A 19249-nucleotide genomic window follows, 5' to 3' on the forward strand; every position below is an offset into this window, starting at 1 on the left:
GCCAGATTAGGCCTGTTCCCTTCTTCCATGACAAATGAAGCAGATAAAATATCTGAAGTTGATTCCAGTCCAATTTCATAGCTTCTTACTTAAAGCGTGGAAGTACTGACCTTACTTTGAGTTTGATTCCATAAAAAGTGACAAAAACATTAGTGTCCGCTGTTCACTGCGTGGGAAGAAAACTTCTTTTTACAGCGAAAAAAACCCTTAACTTCTGAGCAAGCACTGAGTGCACTACGACATAATGGGAAATTCACAGAGACACTCGCGGATTCTTCCACTGACCGCCGCGGCACACCTGCACCAGGGCAAACCTCCGCCTGCTATACAGGTGAAAGTAGAGCAACAGGATCGCTGAGTCTTTAATTTAATTTTATTTTTCTGCTGTGTTTCACTTGCATTTATTTGAAAGACTGAGTGTAAACACAAAAAATATTTTATTTTATGTGCTGGAATGTGCAGAAAATAGGTTTAAATGTTAAACAAATTTCTTCCAGTCAGAGAATGTTGCATATAATTTAATTTTTGCTTGATGCATAAAGTTAAAAGATTAAAACTAGTAAAACGAGTTTTAAAGAGACTTTTCCATTTGATTACATTTTGTATGTATGTATGCAGAGAAAGTAGAATTGAGCTGAAAGATCTTTTGCTTTATCACCTGTTCAGGTTGTAAATCATGTTTTTAAAAAGTAATTAAGTAACTAAGTAATTAATTACTTTTGAAAATAATTAATCATTAAAGTAACACGATTATTTTTGGGGGGAAGTAATCAGTAAGTAACTTGACCAACACTGGTTATGGGTATGTATGACTGCCAGTGGAACTACTGTAGATCACTGGTGTTTACTGGTGATGTCTCTGCTGACAGAAGGAGCAGGATGAATTATGAAGTGTGTGGGGCTATCCTCTGCTCAGATTAGCCGAATGCTGCACAACTGATTGACCCAAAGCATCCTGTTTGAGTAACCCAAGAGTTTCTGCAAAGATAGAGATTTTTTTAGTGGCCAAGTCAGTCACCTGAGGACTTAATATAAAAATGGCTGTGATTCCTGAACAGTTAAAAATATATATATATTTGTTAAACCCCTTGAACAAAACCAGGACCAAATCAGTGTCTTTCTCCTGCAAATTATAAACTTCAATACCTAGATGGTGACTAAACTCCAGTTTTCAGAGTAGCATGACCCAGACAGCCCTTCTTGCTGTTGCTAAGCGAGAAGAGGTGCTTATCTTGAATAACTGCTATTAAATAGCGCAATTTATTTAAACGTGGATGGCTGTTCCTGACCACCAACCTAACAGGATTGGCTGGTGGTCACCTTGGCCAATTAGATAAATGCTTCTGAGGAATGTGCAGGGAGGGTCATCCCATAGTAAGAGGTCTCACTTACGCTACTCTGAGAACTGAGGTTACGCAAGTAACCTAAAGTTTTTCTTCCCTACATGGTTATTGTTCCTTTAATTGATCCTTTTCTGTCTTTTGTAAAGTTTGTAAACCCTGCTGGGTTTTAATGTTTATGGTTTTAGTGTTTGCAGCGTGAGGCACTGTTCAGATGCTGTGACTGTCCATCTGCTGAGAACAGTTCTGGTCGTTCTTTTTCTTCTTTTACAAGGAAACACCGCATTCAAACAGCACTGCCATGTTAAAACACGGTGCATTGTTCTGGATTTCGTCAACATGTTAGATCCCTGTTCCATGGCCTTATGAGGATATTATTGCGCGGCATGGCCTCTTTAAACAGTGCGAATGTTTCGGGAAGTGACACCTGATTTGATTTTGCTGTGTTTTTATGACTCACAGCTTGGGCTATTATTAAACAACCTGTTGATATTTAAAGGGGTGGATGCACCACGCGGATGCAGCGGTTTCAGTCGCTCCATGTGTTGATTGCGGGGAATCAGAGGAGGAGGAAAAGGCAGAGGGGGAGAACATCTGGCCCAGCTGCACACTGCGTCTTTAAAGCCCCGCTGCTGCTGCTGCTGATGATAAATTAGCTCTCCGATCAGCTGTCGCTGTCCAGGGAGGGAGGTGCTGATTTCGGAGCGCTCCTTCTTCCTCTCTCCTCCTCCTCCTCCTCCTCCTCCTCTCTCTCTCTATCTCTCCTTTGCCGCCGACCGACCGATCGACACTTGCAGCCATTTTACGCAGGACTAACCCAATCATGTCGTGAAGAGGGAGGGAAAAGCTCGCTGGTCACCTGGGCAGAGCCAGCAGCCGCGCGTCCCGGTGATCGCACACAGGCAGGCGGCCACGCAGGGTCCGGCCAAAATGGTGAAGAGGAAAAGCCTGGATGAAAACGAACCGGAGTGCGGGAAGGGAATACCGTTCCCGATCCAGACCTTCCTGTGGAGGCAGACCAGGTTGGTGACATTGATAACAGGTGTTTGCCGTTGGTGAAAACGAGGCAGGGCTGACGGGGGTTTGTCACCGCGTCACACGTCAACATTATTTGATGAAGTGATTGAGAAACCCCGCCAGTGAGTGTCTGCTCACTGATTTGTGTTAAATGGAGGAAGATGGGGCTGTGGGTACAGATTGTATGATGTCACACCTGTAAAAAAAAGTGGGCCACATAGACAAAATGGGGTGATTTACTAGCCTATAACCTACATTTGTCCTTTTTTTAATCTCTCACAAGCACTCTGTTGATGTCTTTCAGTGCTTTTCTGCGGCCAAAGTTGGGAAAACAGTATGAGGCATCCTGTGTGGTAAGTCATTTCATAATACCATGTGCACGATGAGGGGAAATAATCGCTTCCCTTCCCAGTAATCTGTTTTTACCTTAATGCACCTGCAAATCAAGTGAGCTCTTGATTTTGCATTTAGCAAATTAGTTTTGCCCCCGTGCTTCCTCCCATTACCCTCGAGCTAGACTCATATCCATAATGACGCTTCTCCAGATCCCTTTGGATCCAAACAGAGCTTCCACTGTCTCTCCCACAGGCTTTTGCTCGCTCGGGGCCATGTGGGACATTTAGATAGTCAAAGAAAGAGGCTTAAGTTGCCCGCCTGATGTCTCTCTTCTCCTCTTTTTTCTCTCTCCTTTGGCTGCGTCCCCAGTCCTTTGAGCGAGTGCTGGTGGAGAACAAGCTCCACGGGCTGTCGCCGGCCCTGTCAGAGGCCATCCAGAGCATCTCCCGCTGGGAGCTGGTCCAGGCGGCGCTGCCTCACGTACTCCACTGCACCTCCATCCTGCTGTCTAACAGGAACAAGCTTGGTGAGGACGCTTTAGTCCAATCGAGCTGACAGCTTCATCCAGGTCATACCCAATCGCCAAAACACAAATCTGATTCTCCTTTTAGCTTCTTTCAGAGATCATCGCTTAAAAGGACAGAAAGGCAAATGATAGAATTAATATTTATGAGATTAAAATGGCCTGCACACAACAGGAGAGAAAAGCATCAAATCCTTCCATGTGACTTCCATGTGTCAGACATGAAACATGAATGAGCCACTGTTTGCATTATTATTGAGCAGGATTTGACACTTTCTTTAACTAAGCTGTTATACGCTTTCAAGTGAAAATCACTGTTGCCACACAGTAAGAGGGTCCTTCATTCAATCCAGGTCAGATCCCTCCTGTTGTGCGGCTTGTTGTCCTTGAGGGTTTCTCCTTTGGGAGCTCAGGTTTCATGCAAGAACATGCTAGATTGGTTCTCCTGTCACTCCACCTTTGACCAAAGCACTGGCTAAGTCCCTGTCAATGCTCTCGCTGCAGTATTTTGGATCAACTGAAGGCTTTTCAGAGAGTTTTTAGGACAGCTTGATAATAAGGAATTACTGTATTCCAGTCTAGAAGTAATGAAATGCATGAACTAGTTTTTTAGCATCACTCTGAGAAAGGGCATTTCTAATTGTAGAGAAATTGCACAAATAGAAGAAAGCAGTCCAACATATTTGTTTAATATGTGAAGTTAAGGACGTATCCTGGTCAAAAAGGACTCAAAGATTCCTCGCTGTGTTATTGGAGGCCTAAGTAGTGCCATCTGGAGTAAGCATCTGGTTAGATATCATATTTCTTAGATTATTAGGGTTGAGGACAATAACCTCAGTTTAAATTTAGAAGCAGGAAATTACAGGTCACCATCAAATATGACCAGTTTGTAGGCATGCAAGATTTTTTGGTAGTGGAAGCTTTCTGGTTTCTCTCTGGAGTCCACTTGCAGGTGACTTTTGGCAGGCCAGCCATGTTTAAGCAGATAAAAAAGTGTCTGTGTGTTTAGTATTTGTCTTTCGGTTACATCACAGGTCACCAGGACAAGTTGGGTGTGGCGGAGACCAAGCTGCTCCACACGCTGCACTGGATGCTGCTGGAGGCCCCACAGGAGTGCAACCATGAGCCCAGCCTGAGCCACGGCTGGTCCAGGGGCAGCAGCAGTAGCGCCTTCCTCCAGCCTGTGGGGAACCAGGGTTCCTCCCCGGGAGCTCCTAGCTCCTGCTCCAGCTCGGGCCTGGGCGGGTTAGGACAACAGCACAGCGGCTCCCTGCTGGAGGAGGATGAGCATACTCGCACCAAACTATTCCAAAAGAGCATGGCAACAGTAGAGCTGTTTGTGTTCCTGTTTGCACCGCTTGTTCATCGGATAAAGGTCTGTAACTGCGGATGCAAATGTGTACGGAATTGAAATTGATTTTTGTAACAGAGAGCCAGGATGGCACAGGCATTGTGTTAATCTGTGGCGTTAGACTATTTATAATTTTGAGAATTTTGTGATTAATTTCAGCAACCCCTGTGTTGCTTAATTTAGTACTTGCAGTCAGCATCACCCTGTGCCTATTGATCTGTGTGTGCACACAGGTGAAAGGGTCAGCTTATATTACTCCTGGGAGTGCACTGTTTCCCAGCTGTGCAGGGAATTACTGTCTTGTCTTGTTAGCATGTTGTAACGGAGGTTTAAGAATCTTAACAACACAAAACATTTAACCAAGACAGAATAATTGTTTCTGGTGTTTACAGGCTGTTTTGAGGAAAGAAATGTGTAAATATGTTGCCTTTTTCCAGGAGTCAGACTTGACCTTCAGACTGGCTAGTGGTCTGGTAATATGGCAGCCAATGTGGGAGCACCGCCTGCCTGACATCCCTGCTTTTACTGCCCTCATCAAACCTGTCAGAAACATTGTTACAGGTGAAGAAATTCCCACTTTTTAAAGAAATTCCTACTATCTTTGAGAAATCGCCGCTATCTTTAAGGGCTATATATATAATATATAGAGTATATAAAGTGGTTCTTAATCGTATTCCTAATATATAACCCATGCATCTGTGTCAGATATTCCTCCTTAACATCTTTCATGTTTAAGATGTTCAGCTGAACTAATTTTAACCTAAATCTGGGATACTTTTAGTTTACCGTGTCCCAATTATAGTTAGTTAACCATAAATAAGCTTATAATTTCAACCTTTTATCTACTGCCCTAAGCTAATACTCTATTTAACAGCAATTTAATATATAGAATTATGTTTGCTGGTGTTATATTTTTGTAGTTGGCTAATTTAAACAATTTTTTTCTAATTAAAGTTTTTTATTATTTTAAACAATTAAGAAAACCATAACATAATAACCCAAAACAACAAAAAACACACTCAGTGAAGAAAACAAATAAATACATAAATAAATTAAATAAATAAATAAACTGTTGCACACACAGTTAATTCTTAATTGAAGAAAGAAAGAAAGAAAAAGAATTAATTTAAACTATTTAAATGTTTGTTTTTTGCTATTTAAAACTGTTAATACACAAAGTTAGCTAACAGTTTTCTTCCGGCAACATAGCAGCTAAATCACTGGTGTTCATTTCATAGCTTTAGCTAGCTGCTGTAATACAGCTTTTTATCTGTTACATTAGGCTAACAGTGTTATTTGCACAGTCACCTAACAATTTCATCTCTTTAGTTATATATACTTTTATATTTCAACTGTTAATCTAAACAGTTAGCTAACAGCTTTGGCAATTTGGTCATTCGTACCTTTTTGCTATTTCAACTGCTAATACACCAAGTTAGCTAACAGTTTTGACTAGTTATCCAGCATTTCAATCACAATAAGATGGAGTCAATCTGCTGTCAGTTTGTGATTGACGGGGTTAAGCTTGGTAGTTACATGCATTTTGTTTGTGATTAACTGTGATAAATCTGTAAAAATTGCAAATCCTTTGCAATCTACATACAAAGAAATTCACACTAACAAATTCCATGAGGAACCTCACAGATTTACTGCTCTACTATCAAAGTAATGTAACAATGCCGCCCCAAAAAATCTTTACAAAAAACAAATAGAGTGTCACAGACGAGTTACGGTTATTGGCGCAGACTGACTTAGATTGATTATATTGTGTTTGCAATCCTTCTGCATTTATAAATTAGGCGGCAATAATTGCAATCGAACAGCAAAAACCTTCAATGCAATCACCAGCCAACCAGACCCTCCTATTTTTGGTGTGAAAGAACCACAATCCATAACGTTAGCTAACATATTTAGTCATAGGACACTCAGTTCTATAAATAGTGAAACGAATCATTCCAGGTGTCTGCTGCCTACTGCAGAAGAACCCTCTGGGGTACTTGTACCCCTGGTTGGGAATTAGTGTGTTAAGAGATAATCTATTTTTATTTGCTCAGAATTAACACATGTATACTGTTATGCCTGTCTAAACAGCAAAGAGGAACTCCCCAGTCAACAACCAGTGCAGCCCCTGTGGATCAGGCAACCCGGGTCCCACGGTGAGCTAACGTTTTCAGCCCATATCTTGTCAGATTCTGCTTCCCATGTTGATTGAATGTGCTCGGGCAAGAGTCTGAGGCTTCTTCCCCTCCCCTTTTCCAATGTTCCCCCTGGGGCTGGCTGTTAATATTCATTAGCACGGTGAGCCGGGGTCATGACAGAAACCACACTCCAACCTCAGAGCCTTTAATTATCAGGAACTGTCTGCCTGTCTGTCTTCCTGATATCCATCTCTATCTCTCTTCCTACCCACAGGGCTTCCAGGTGGTTTGCGAAGCCACCCAATCAGATTCCTCCTCCCCGTCAGTCGGGGAGCAGAGTTGTCGTCGTGGTAACTCAGTGGAGAAAGGTGGCCCTTCCCAACAGCAACCCCCAGCGGTCAAAGGCCCTTCCAAGAAAAAGTGAGCATGTGTTATTCAGTTTCCCCTCAAGAAGCAGTGAAACGTGTTGAAGCATCAATTTTAACTTACCAAACAAATGGATAATTGTATTAATAGAGACCCACAGAGGAAATCACACAAGCATTATTTTTGATTTATAAACGATCAATATTGGAGGCGCTGCTTTCATAAAACCTCTCGGAAATGACTAATTTTTCCACGCTTTAGCCAGTTGAGGGTTGAAGCAGTGCAGACATGACCTGCACTGACACGGAGCTGGTGCCATCGTCTTGTTGATGGCTAAACACCGAGCCCCGCAGCAGCGTCTGTCAAACCCACTGCACCACACGCCTCGCTCTGCTAGCTTGCGATGAGCTAGGGTACATGAATAGATCCACTTCCCCCCTGTGTAATATGTTGCTTCAAGCAGTACTGTCTCGTCCCTCACGCACACAACCACAGCTCTTTTCCTGTTGTGCATCAGCAAACCCATGTGACATTTTGCCCACATATCCAGGGTAATTACGCTGAAGTAATGTGCTACATGTCTAATGCTGGCATAGTCCCTGGCCTGGCTTGATTTGGTGTGCCCACTTCCAGGCCAAGGCTCAGTCTCTCTCAAGCTCTCTTTGGCAAAGGCAGGGCAAAAAATAAAAAATAAAAAGTTTACAATTACACCAAATCTGACCAGCAAAGAAGTTCCTCACTGGCAGGTTTATTTCCATCCTAAGCCCTCCACTGCTCATCTTAGCTCATTCTGACAACCAAGCATGTCACTCCGACGCTTTTTCGCAATCCTTCTGACAGCCGGCAGCTGACTGAAAATCAAAACAAGCCCGGAAACCAACCCCCTCGCCTCCTAAAAACACCCCCGAGCCAATTATATCCTCACACATCCTTGCACCACAGGGTTTGAGCAGTGGTTACATGGTAATGCAGGAGATGGAGGATCTATCCCTCCTCTTTCCCTGCTTAACAAAGACAAATTAATTGCTTTCTTCATGCGTGCAGTGGGATTTTCAGGCTGACTGCGGGATTGAGGAGGACAGTGAGCTGAATGTAAATCAGACATGCAGCAAGGGAGAGTTTTGACGCTCTCCTGATCAAAAATACCCCCCGCCTCCCCCACCTACCCCACCAGACTCCAGGTCTCTGAGGGACGGTTTACATTTACATCTGCCAGTCACCAGGCTGTTCGTGCACCTCTGCGCTGCACCGCACTGATAAAATAATTTCCGGCACCGGGTGCTGCGAGTAATGCAGCTTACTCAACCACCGCAATCCGCGCAGCACTGCTGATGCTGAGGCAGTTTCCATGGCAACCGCTGGCTGCTGCATCCTCTCCTACCGCATGGAGTCGGAGGACCGGGGTGGCTGTCGTCAAGCGGTCTCTGTGGCAACCTGACACAATAGCAGTAGGGAGAGTGAGTGTGTATGTGTGAGTGTGTCGGCTAGACGGTGAAACATGATACAGCCTGCCTTCGCCGCCCGCTCTCAAAGTGATTCATGTACATATCGACCAGCACTTCCTGCTCCATTTATTACAGCGGCTGGGATTAAATGGCCCGCTACGTCTGCCTCTCCTACAGTATCAATATGTTTCTTCACAGTTTGTGGTAACTCCTTTGCAGCTCGCCAACTGCTGACCTTCATTCCTGCTTATTTATAGTGGACTCACGTAGGCTGGAGCTCCCTCCCTCCCTCCCTCCCTCTCTGCTCCTCTTCCAATGATGCTGAAGGGGGGCTCTGTCCTTGTTTATCATCCTCCTTTGATGCATTGTTAATGAAGCAATGTGGCAGGAGTTGATCACAGTCTAATATAACACAAAAGGTTGTGATGTAGTGTAATTATATATGTAGTTACGGCTTTTGGCATTGCTATCATGATATTCAGTTTAGCTACTTAGGGATAGTTTACTGTAAAGTGCCTTTTAATTCAGTTCAGTTTTATTCATATAGAGCAGGGGTCCCCAATCCCAGTCCACAAGGGCCAGTGTCCCTGCAGGTTTTACATCTCACCCTGGGTCAACACACCTGAATCACATGATTAGTTCATTACCAGGCCTCTGGAGAACTTTAAGACATGTTGAGGAGGTCATTTAGCCATTTAAATCAGCTGTGATGGATCAGGGACACATCTAAAACCTGCAGGGACACCGGCCCTCGTGGACTGGGATTGGGGACCCCTGATATAGAGCAACAGTTGCCTCAATGCGCTTTTTATTGTAAGGTAAAAGCAGAGAAAACCCCAACAGTCATATGACCCTATGAGCAAGCACTTTGGCGACAGTAGGAAGGAAAAACTCCCTTTTAACAGGAAGAAACCTCCAGCAGAACCAGGCTCAGGAGGGCGCGGCCATCTTCCGGTTGGGGGTGACGCGACATGCTGTGGAAGAGAGCCAGAGATGAATAATAACTAATACTTAAATGCTGAGATGTGTATGAGCACATATGTGAAAAGGTGACTTTAACTGCATGTGTCTGTTCATTCTACAGTCCGTGTTCTATTCCATATCTGCTACTTTTATCCACTTGTGTTGAGATTTCTCACCTGATGTCTTGCACACATTGCCTAGGAGTTGTCCCCCATATTGGATGTGATACAACCAAAGTCAGTGGTGGTTGTTCTTGGAGGGGTTTTTGCTCCTGCTGGGTGAAACTGCTGCAAAGAAGCTCCTGCACCATAATCCTCCTAGTGATTGCTTTGGTCGCTAGTAATGCGCCATGATTTCCTATAGTTTTTCTTATGTTGTCATCAGCCTGCTAGGCAGCTGGGCAGAGTGGACACCCAAGTTTGTGAATGCAGTGACTCGAGAAGGAGGCAATGTAGAATCTTGAAATTGATACCTTCAGGCACTAAAAATCAAGCTTAAATTTCAGCTACTTTCAGTGACCTTTATGTTTTTCTGAGAACAAGAAGATCCCGTTGAGATTAAAAACCTCTTTTTCAAGGGAGACCTGGCCAAGATAGGCAGCAGCAAGTGTCCCACAGTTACAGAAATTACTCAATTAAACACAGGCAGCAACAACACACATGCAAAAATAAATGAAAAAATTAAATTAAATTCAAATAAAAATAAAAAAATCAGTTGAAATGACAATCAATCTAATTGAAACAGTTGCATGTTATGGACTTGGCCTTAAGGATTCGTAGTTTAGATTTAAAAGCACTTAATAAAATGAATTCAGTCATTTTCCATTCGTTCTGCAGTTTGTTCCAAGCCGAGGATGCTAAGTGGACAAAAGCTCTTTTACCAAATTCAGTTCAGGCAAATGGAACAGAAAGCAACAAGTAACCATGCAGACGAAGAGAATACTGACCAGCATGTTTCATTGTAAGCAGGGAACGTATATAAGAAGGTAGCAACCCAAGTATTGCTTTATATATAAAACTATATAGATAAAAGTTCCTCCGACTTGCCAAAGCAGGCCATCCTACCTGAGAGTATAACTTACAGGGTGAGTCTGAAATTTGCGGTTAGTGATGAACCTCAGAGAAGCATGATACACAGTATCAACCATTCAAAGACATTGAGCAGAAGTATTCATACAGTGGGGCAAAAAAGTATTTAGTCAGCCACCGATTGTGCAAGTTCCCCCACTTAAAATGATGACAGAGGTCAGTAATTTGCACCAGAGGTACACTTCAACTGTGAGAGACAGAATGTGAAAAAAAAATCCATGAATCCACATGGTAGGATTTGTAAAGAATTTATTCGTAAATCAGGGTGGAAAATAAGTATTTGGTCACCTTAAACAAGGAAAATCTCTGGCTCTCACAGACCTGTAACGTCTTCTGTAAGAAGCTTTTCTGTCCCCCACTCGTTACCTGTATGAATGGCACCTGTTTGAACTCATCATCTGTATAAAAGACACCTGTCCACAGCCTCAAACAGTCAGACTCCAAACGCCGCCATGGCCAAGACCAAAGAGCTTTCGAAGGACACCAGGAAAAGTATTGTAGACCTGCACCAGACTGGGAAGAGTGAATCTGCAATAGGCAAGCAGCTTGGTGTGAAAAAATCAACTGTGGGAGCAATCATCAGAAAATGGAAGACATACAAGACCACTGATAATCTCCCTCGATCTGGGGCTCCACGCAAGATCTCATCCCGTGGGGTCAAAATGATCATGAGAACGGTGAGCAAAGATCCCAGAACCACACGGGGGGACCTGGTGAACGACCTGCAGAGAGCTGGGACCAAAGTAACAAAGGTCACCATCAGTAACACACTACAACGGCAGGGAATCAAATCCCGCAGTGCCAGACGTGTTCCGCTGCTGAAGCCAGTGCATGTCCAGGCCCGTCTGAAGTTTGCCAGAGAGCACATGGATGATACAGCAGAGGATTGGGAGAATGTCATGTGGTCAGATGAAACCAAAGTAGAACTTTTTGGTATAAACTCAACTCGTCGTGTTTGGAGGAAGAAGAATACTGAGTTGCATCCCAAGAACACCATACCTACTGTGAAGCATGGGGGTGGAAACATCATGCTATGGGGCTGTTTTTCTGCCAAGGGGACAGGACGACTGATCCGTGTTAAGGACAGAATGAATGGGGCCATGTATCGTGAGATTTTGAGCCAAAACCTCCTTCCATCAGTGAGAACTTTGAAGATGAAATGAGGCTGGGTCTTCCAACATGACAATGATCCAAAACACACCGCCCGGGCAACAAAGGAGTGGCTCCGTAAGAAGCATTTGAAAGTCCTGGAGTGGCCTAGCCAGTCTCCAGACCTCAACCCCATAGAAAATCTGTGGCGGGAGTTGAAAGTCCGTGTTGCTCGGCGACAGCCCCAAAACATCACTGCTCTCGAGAAGATCTGCATGGAGGAATGGGCCAAAATACCAGCTACTGTGTGTGCAAACCTGGGGCCTGTTCTTCGTACTGCGCTAAGTAAGTTAGCTGGATTAGATTGTTGACGATTTCGCGTGATCCCGGATCGTTCGGTTCCCCGAAGCTCATCCGGGACTTGCTGCCATAGCAACAGAGCCGTAAGCGTAAACCTGCTCGGGAGCAGGTTTACTTTATGTAAACAGGATTAGATCGCGGCCACGCAGGTATGTCCGCTTCATTTATACGAAAGCAACAGCGATATTCCACCACTGTTTCACCATAAATAAATAACATCAATGTAACTAAAGATAATGCAGCACTTGATCCTTTTATTGATGTCACACAGATACATACAGGTCATTTCCTAAAAAAGGGAAATGTACTATTAACATTCTATTACATGTATGTGATTATTACAGATGTAATTCATATTTCAGAGTAGTAATTGTAAATTACTTCGTGTAATCAAGATGAGAGACCACGGCTATAAAAGCGAAGGTGGATTTGGGAAGCCTGTCGCAGCCATGTCCTGTCCGTATACGCGAGCCACCCATTGCGGAAGGTGCAAGATTGATAAGGAGAGTCCTCAGAATTCAGCGTATATTGCGGGATAGACAGGATCCTTTAGCTCAGCGCGACAGTGTGCTCATTGAGAGATATCGATATTCCCATGAGGGTATTATTTACTTAACCAACTTGTTGACGAGGGGGTGCAGGACCACCACCTGTCTTTTTTTCCTCTGCCCTTTTCTTGGTTGCTGTTATGAACAAACTAACAGAGTATTACAGGCCAGTATTACCTTGCCAAGAGACGAAAAGCAATCTAAGTGATAAATATTACCATTCTGTAGAATACTCCTGTATTCCACTTTTACTTGTTCCCATGTTCTTGTGGGTCCTGTTGTGGCTCTAATGTGAAAGGGGATATAATATAACATATTATAATATAATATAATGCCATATGATATTGGACAATATAGTGTCATATGATAGATCTACCCTACCGCCTACTGGTGTTGGCCAGAGGGGCCGATGGCGCGATATGGCAGCCTGGCTACAACCGTAGCTGCCTCCACCAGTGTGTGAATGTGGGAGTGAATGAATAGTGGTATCGTACAGCGCTTTGGGTGCCTTGGAAAGCGCTATATAAACCCAATCCATTATTATTAGTATTATTATTAAATTACCTACGAGTTTGATTTGTCAGCAACTTTCTGCCAGCCCTCTCTCCTTGCTTCTGCAGCCTTTGCAGTGTTCTCTTGCGTTTTAATTAAACTCTGAAACTCCTGAAATCCCTCACTCATGAGTTCTTGCTCTGCTGCCGGAAAATACCGAGCACGCCCCTTCGACATTTTCGCCGACCAATCAGCGGGTTGCCGATCAATGTTTCTACTATCGATGCGTAGCCCCTTTTACGACACCCAGTGATGTCACATTACTGCGTCCAGCTGTACTAATCGTCAACAGCAGGCGTGTTCGGGGAACCGGATTAGCGAGCTCACGGTTAGCGCGATGGTTTGGTCTTGGATGTGTCATTTGATCTTGGATGTAGTAAGCGACGTACGAAGAACAGGCCCCTGGTAAAGACCTATAGTAAACGTTTGACCTCTGTTATTGCCAACAAAGGTTATGTTACAAAGTATTGAGTTGTATTTTTGTTATTGACCAAATACTTATTTTCCACCCTGATTTACGAATAAATTCTTTACAAATCCTACCATGTGGATTCATGGATTTTTTTTTCACATTCTGTCTCTCACAGTTGAAGTGTACCTCTGGTGCAAATTACTGACCTCTGTCATCATTTTAGGTGGAGGAACTTGCACAATCGGTGGCTGACTAAATACTTTTTTGCCCCACTGTATATACAATATCTCCATAATCCAGCACAGGCAAAAATGTCGCAGCAACAAGCCGCTTCTTTGTACTAAAAGAGAAACACAACTTATTTTGAAAATAAAATCTCAGTTTTAACTTCAGATTTTTCACATGATTCTCTACATGTGGTTTGAAGGTGAGCAAGTCATCAATTAAGATTCCCAGATATTTATGGGTGTGAACCAAGAGTGGTTACTAATGGGATTGTTTGGGCCCATTTTCTTGATTTAGAAAACAACATGAGCTTTGTTTTGTCTGCGTTGAGAACAAGTTTAAGCTGAAGTAATGTGATGTGAATGTGATAATTCAAGAAGGAAATCACATTTTTGTCAAATTAATGCCATAGGTGCATCTACTAAAAATCTCAATGACTTCAAATTCCAGTGACCTTGACCTCACGTTCAGAGGTCAGTTTTTCTCATCGACTACTAGCTGAGGTGTAGTCCACCGGAAATAGAGAAGGTTCGCCTTCAGAGTAAAGCTTGATTTAGGCTTTTATGGGAAAATCTACATCACACAGTAACTGGAAACTCTGTTTGTTTCAACACTGTAACCTTCCAGCCATTCAAGTCATTATGGTATGTGTCAACCCAGCGTACATTTCTCAGGCGGTGCAGGTCAGCTTATGTAAAAGGTTGCAACATACGGTTAAAATTGGGTTCTGGTTATGGCGTAGGTTATGCTGTAGATCTGATGCAGAAGCATCATTTATGTGAAAATGTTGTGCCTCAGGACTGCAGCTAGCAACAGTCTACTGTGTCCAGTTTGTGTCCCACTGTTTACAGTTTCACTGCAGCTTTGAGAGCAGCTGCACAGTGTTTAGAGACCAGTTCATCATGAAAGTGATGAACTGGTCTTCAACTACAACCTCAGCAGTCTGCTACTGGTTGGTTTGTCAGCCAGTACAACTGGAACTTTATCATGCATTTCTCCAACATGCTGGTTCAGTTGTCCATGAAACAACATATCGATTGAGCTGAAAGTCCTGACAGATCATCTGATTTTATCCTTTTATGACTCCACTGACACCCTTCAAAGTATCGAATCAGCAAATCTCATGTAGGCTGCACAATTTAAGCTGCTACAGACTGCTTACTTTTTGCTGCTGCCTCTGCAAGCTGCTTTGCAACCCAACCCCACGCCTTGCTCCTCCTTTACATGCTTTTTCATCTTCTTCTTTTTTTCTTTTTTTTTACCTCTATCAATGTCATATACCATATATTGTCACCAATGTTCCCTCTAAACCAGGGCTCTAGACTAACTTTTTGCCATGGGCGTACCGGTACGCCTAACTTTAAAAAGTTAGGCGTACCGGCACAAAAGTTAGGTGTACACAAATTTTATAATAATTTATATAATATAATGTGTTTTTCTGGATACACTGTGCTTTTTCAGCATTCAAAGATTGATGACACCGTGTCAGAGCACTGGCATGAATGAATGAATGAATGAATGAATGAATTTCAGAAGGATCAGGCCTTAACTTAACAGAAAAGTTAGCAATAGTTCTTTTCCTATTACAGCTACATCCACGTCTGTCGTGCCTAGGCTGCTCACTAGGGCTGGGTATCATCACTGATTTCTATAATCCATTTGATTCCGGTTTTCAAAGTCCCGATTCAATTCAACTTAGCCTCAGACATTCAGAAATATTATAATTCTGATCATTTATCAGTACTGACTTCATCAGAATTGTGAACATCACAGCAGATGTATGGGCTCAAAATGTGGTCATAAATATTTTGTACTTGTAAAAAAGATTTGTATGTGTAAAAAAGATTTATGTGTGCGTAAAAAAGATTTGTATGTGTAAAAAAGATTTGCATGTACGTAAAAAAGATTTGTGTGTGTGTAAAAAAGATTTGTGTGTGCGTAAAAAAGATTTGTATGTGTAAAAAGAATTTGTGTGTGCGTAAAAAAGATTTGTATGTGTAAAAAAGATTTGTGTGTGCGTAAAAAAGATTTGTATGTGTAAAAAGAATTTGTGTGTGCGTAAAAAAGATTTGTATGTGTAAAAAAGATTTGTGTGTGCGTAAAAAAGATTTGTGTGTGTAAAAAAGATTTGTATGTGTAAAAAGAATTTGTGTGTGCGTAAAAAAGATTTGTATGTGTAAAAAAGATTTGTATGTGTAAAAAAGATTTGTGTGTGGACTTAGAAAAAAAACCCCTGCAAGTTACAAGTACTGATTTTTGACCCTATTTTTCTTCCCTTCATCTGATTGGTGAATGTCATGTCAATCACAAATGTAACAATCCAATCAGAGAACAGATGGGTTTGGCTGTCGGAGGGGCGCTGTTTTGAACTGCAGGTCCTTGAAGGGTGATACCGTTTGAAGCTGGAGGATCGCTATATAAATATCCGATAGCAGCTAGGTCCCCTAACTTTCAGTAGCTGTTGAAAGGATAAAGTTGTGGTATATCAGTGGTTAGAAATAACATTATTACTTTAGGATTAGTTTAACACAAAGTCAGGGCTGACCCAGGACCATTGCTGTGAGTCACAGTGCGCAGCATAAAAGTCCTTTCACATCAGATGCAGGATACGCTGCTAATGCTAACTGCTAACTAAAAGCAAAGGATCCAGAATTTGTTATGCTGGCTGCTGGGCTCTGTGGGTTTTTGCAGCAGCTCTACCTGTACTAGATGCACCTGCTCCTTGTCTTTTCTATCTCTGACTTTATGTCCTCTACAAGAGTTAGTTTTTTTTGCTAGTTCTTCAAATGTTCAATAAAAACATGTATGCTAATTCATAACGAAGAAAGCTTTGTAATGAAGACTGTCATTTCCAAAACACTGCCCGCCCCCACCCCGCGGTCCGCAGCGCTGTTGAAAAGGCTGTGGAAGTCCCTGTATTAAACACGTAGACCTGTGACACAAAAATCACCAAACTCGGACGACCACAGACTGTTTTCCTTCGTGGTGATGAAGGAAAACGCTGGGTTGGCATGTAAAAGGGCATTTATTCCCTTCAAGGACCTGCAGTTCAAAAAAAGCGCCCCTCGACAGCCAAACCCATCTGTTCTCTGATTGGATTGTTACATTTGTGATTGACATGACATTGACCAATCAGATGAAGGGAAGAAAAATAGGGTCAAAAATCCGTACTTGTAACTTGCAGGGTTTTTTTTTCTAAGTCCACACACAAATCTTTTTTACGCACACACAAATCTTTTTTACACAAACAAATCTTTTTTACGCACACACAAATTCTTTTTACACATACAAATCTTTTTTACGCACACACAAATTCTTTTTACACATACAAATCTTTTTTACGCACACACAAATTCTTTTTACACATACAAATCTTTTTTACGCACACACAAATTCTTTTTACACATACAAATCTTTTTTATGCACACACAAATCTTTTTTACAAGTACAAAATATTTATGACCACATTTTGAGCCCATACCAGATGCCTTTGTGTGAAAGTAACTGAGAATAAAACACAGAAAAACATGAAGGAGATTTTCCTGGTCTGGCTTTTTATAGCAGATAACCTTAAAAATATTCTACAATGTTCTGCATATAAAGTTTACATTTCTTCAGTATTGAATAACAGAAAAAACAGGCTTTCTTGTCCGAGGTCATTTAAGTGAAAAAAAGAAAAAGACAGCAGCCACAGCGCTGTAAACAACGGTAGACTGGTGGGTAATAAGCGAATGAATAATACAGAAAACAGAGATTGGAGACGGGAAACTGTTCTTGAAGTACAGAGATAGAGAGAGAGCTAGCTGTGCATGGAGTGTGATTTTAATAGTCGTGGAAGCAAAACAGCAAAATTCATGACGACATTGGTCAAATGTGAAGCGCAGTTTGCTGCTTCTTTTGCTGCTGGCTCGGTGAATTTTGGTTGGAGAGAGACAAAACCTGCAGCTCAGAATCAGCGCAAAAAGACGTAAACACAGCGCGGACCGGACGCATCAGAACCGCTAAGCTCCGACAGCGTGTCCGTCTACGGGCCGTCGGGTGAGAAAGCCGAGAAAGACAAAGTTGATTCTGATGCGTCGGTCCGTTCTGTGTTTACGTCTTTGTGTGGAATCCGTGTACCTGCTCTCATTTGCTGTTTGGTTGTTGTTGAAATGGTTTTGTGAGCTTTAATCTGAGAATCTGGCGTTTCTGGCAAAACACAGTTATATTTAAAAGTCGATTCAGGATATAATGAATTGATATCGCTTTATTCAAGCTACTCACCTCCCACTTCCACCTGCACTTTCAACTGGACCACGGCCAATCAGAGAGGTCCCACCCCTGACTATCTCTGATTGGTTTAGTCCACGATAGGGGCAAAATGTGTGTCTGTTGTTGACCACAGGGAAGGTTGCAGATTTTTTTTTTTTTCTTTTTGCTACCCGAACAGTTGGTCGCACAGGTGCAACCAAATATTTTTTTTAGTCGCACCACTGAAAAATTTGGTCGCATTTGCGACCAAATTGGTCGCACTCTAGAGCCCTGCTCTAAACTGCGGGCGTGCGCAATTGCGTACTGCTAGCACGGTCTCTGCGCACAGGAAAAAAATCTAACCTGAATTGAAATTAAAATCAATACTTTAACAATTCTGTTTTGCAGTGTTAGTCAGTAAGTGACTGGCTGCTCCAGTATGGGATTAGAACGATGCCACCGTATCCCATAGTCCAGCCAATGATGCGATTCACATTCGTATATACGCAGCTAATCAACGTCGTTGACAGGCTACGACAGTGTCCTTATGTGCCGACACCGGTGTTTTAGCTAGCGAAGCAGCGTGGCTGATGTGGAGTGAAGCCACGTTAATGACAACGTGTACAACCATTGGAGATGTGAGCAGGACTGACGGAAGAATTGACGGGAAAAGTGTTGACTTTATACCAGTTTTTAAATTGTGTTGATAGGCCACGTAAAACCAGAGTTATGATAAAAAAATATATATATATATTTACCAAACATATATGTAATGTTTGGTAAAAATGGCGTTTTATAAGGAGAACGCTCGAAAGCGCTCGAAAGCGCTCTCCGTATGTGAGCAAAAACAAAATCAAAAAATTTCCCAGCCTTTCCTGTTGGTGGAAAAATGTACCATGTTGACCAATCAAAAAATGAAAAGGCAACATGGCATTTAGTTGTTTAGAAAGGGGGAAGTTTTAGGAGTGACGGCGGTGTTTTGAGATGTGAGAGATTTGCGACGTTTAGCGCAAATCTTGTGTCGTTAGTGTGTAGTGTAGTCAATAGTTTTGTTGTGTTGTCAGAACAATGAGGCGACTACTGAATGTTACAGGTGATACAGGAGTGATACATCTCCTGTTGTCAGGCCTGCAGGTATCAGGCTGTTGTTCTTCTTTATCTCATAGTGGACAGAAATAATTTTTTGGAGTGGCACAAACAATTTGTGTGGCATCAAATTTGATGCAGAACAGCTGATTGTTCTGTAAATAGTTTGAAATGTTTATT

General features: G+C 42.5%; 1 protein-coding gene across 1 annotated transcript in view; it reads left to right on the top strand.

The window, feature by feature from the left end:
* The first annotated feature begins 2031 nt into the window (after positions 1-2031).
* unc80 (unc-80 homolog (C. elegans)) overlaps positions 2032-19249 on the top strand; it is a 78708-nt gene continuing 61490 nt past the window's right edge. Inside the window, exons 1-7 of the mRNA XM_085398814.1 lie at positions 2032-2362; positions 2662-2710; positions 3063-3219; positions 4251-4591; positions 5005-5128; positions 6659-6723; positions 6980-7125. Coding sequence (XP_085254940.1) covers positions 2271-2362; positions 2662-2710; positions 3063-3219; positions 4251-4591; positions 5005-5128; positions 6659-6723; positions 6980-7125 — 974 coding nt within the window. The 5' untranslated portion in view covers positions 2032-2270. The remainder of the gene's footprint in view (positions 2363-2661; positions 2711-3062; positions 3220-4250; positions 4592-5004; positions 5129-6658; positions 6724-6979; positions 7126-19249) is intronic.

This window comes from Rhamphochromis longiceps, linkage group LG23 (assembly GCF_057381845.1).
Source record: "Rhamphochromis longiceps isolate RC_006_pf linkage group LG23, R_longiceps_female_GT1.1, whole genome shotgun sequence".
In the NCBI taxonomy this organism is placed as follows: Eukaryota; Metazoa; Chordata; class Actinopteri; order Cichliformes; family Cichlidae; genus Rhamphochromis; species Rhamphochromis longiceps.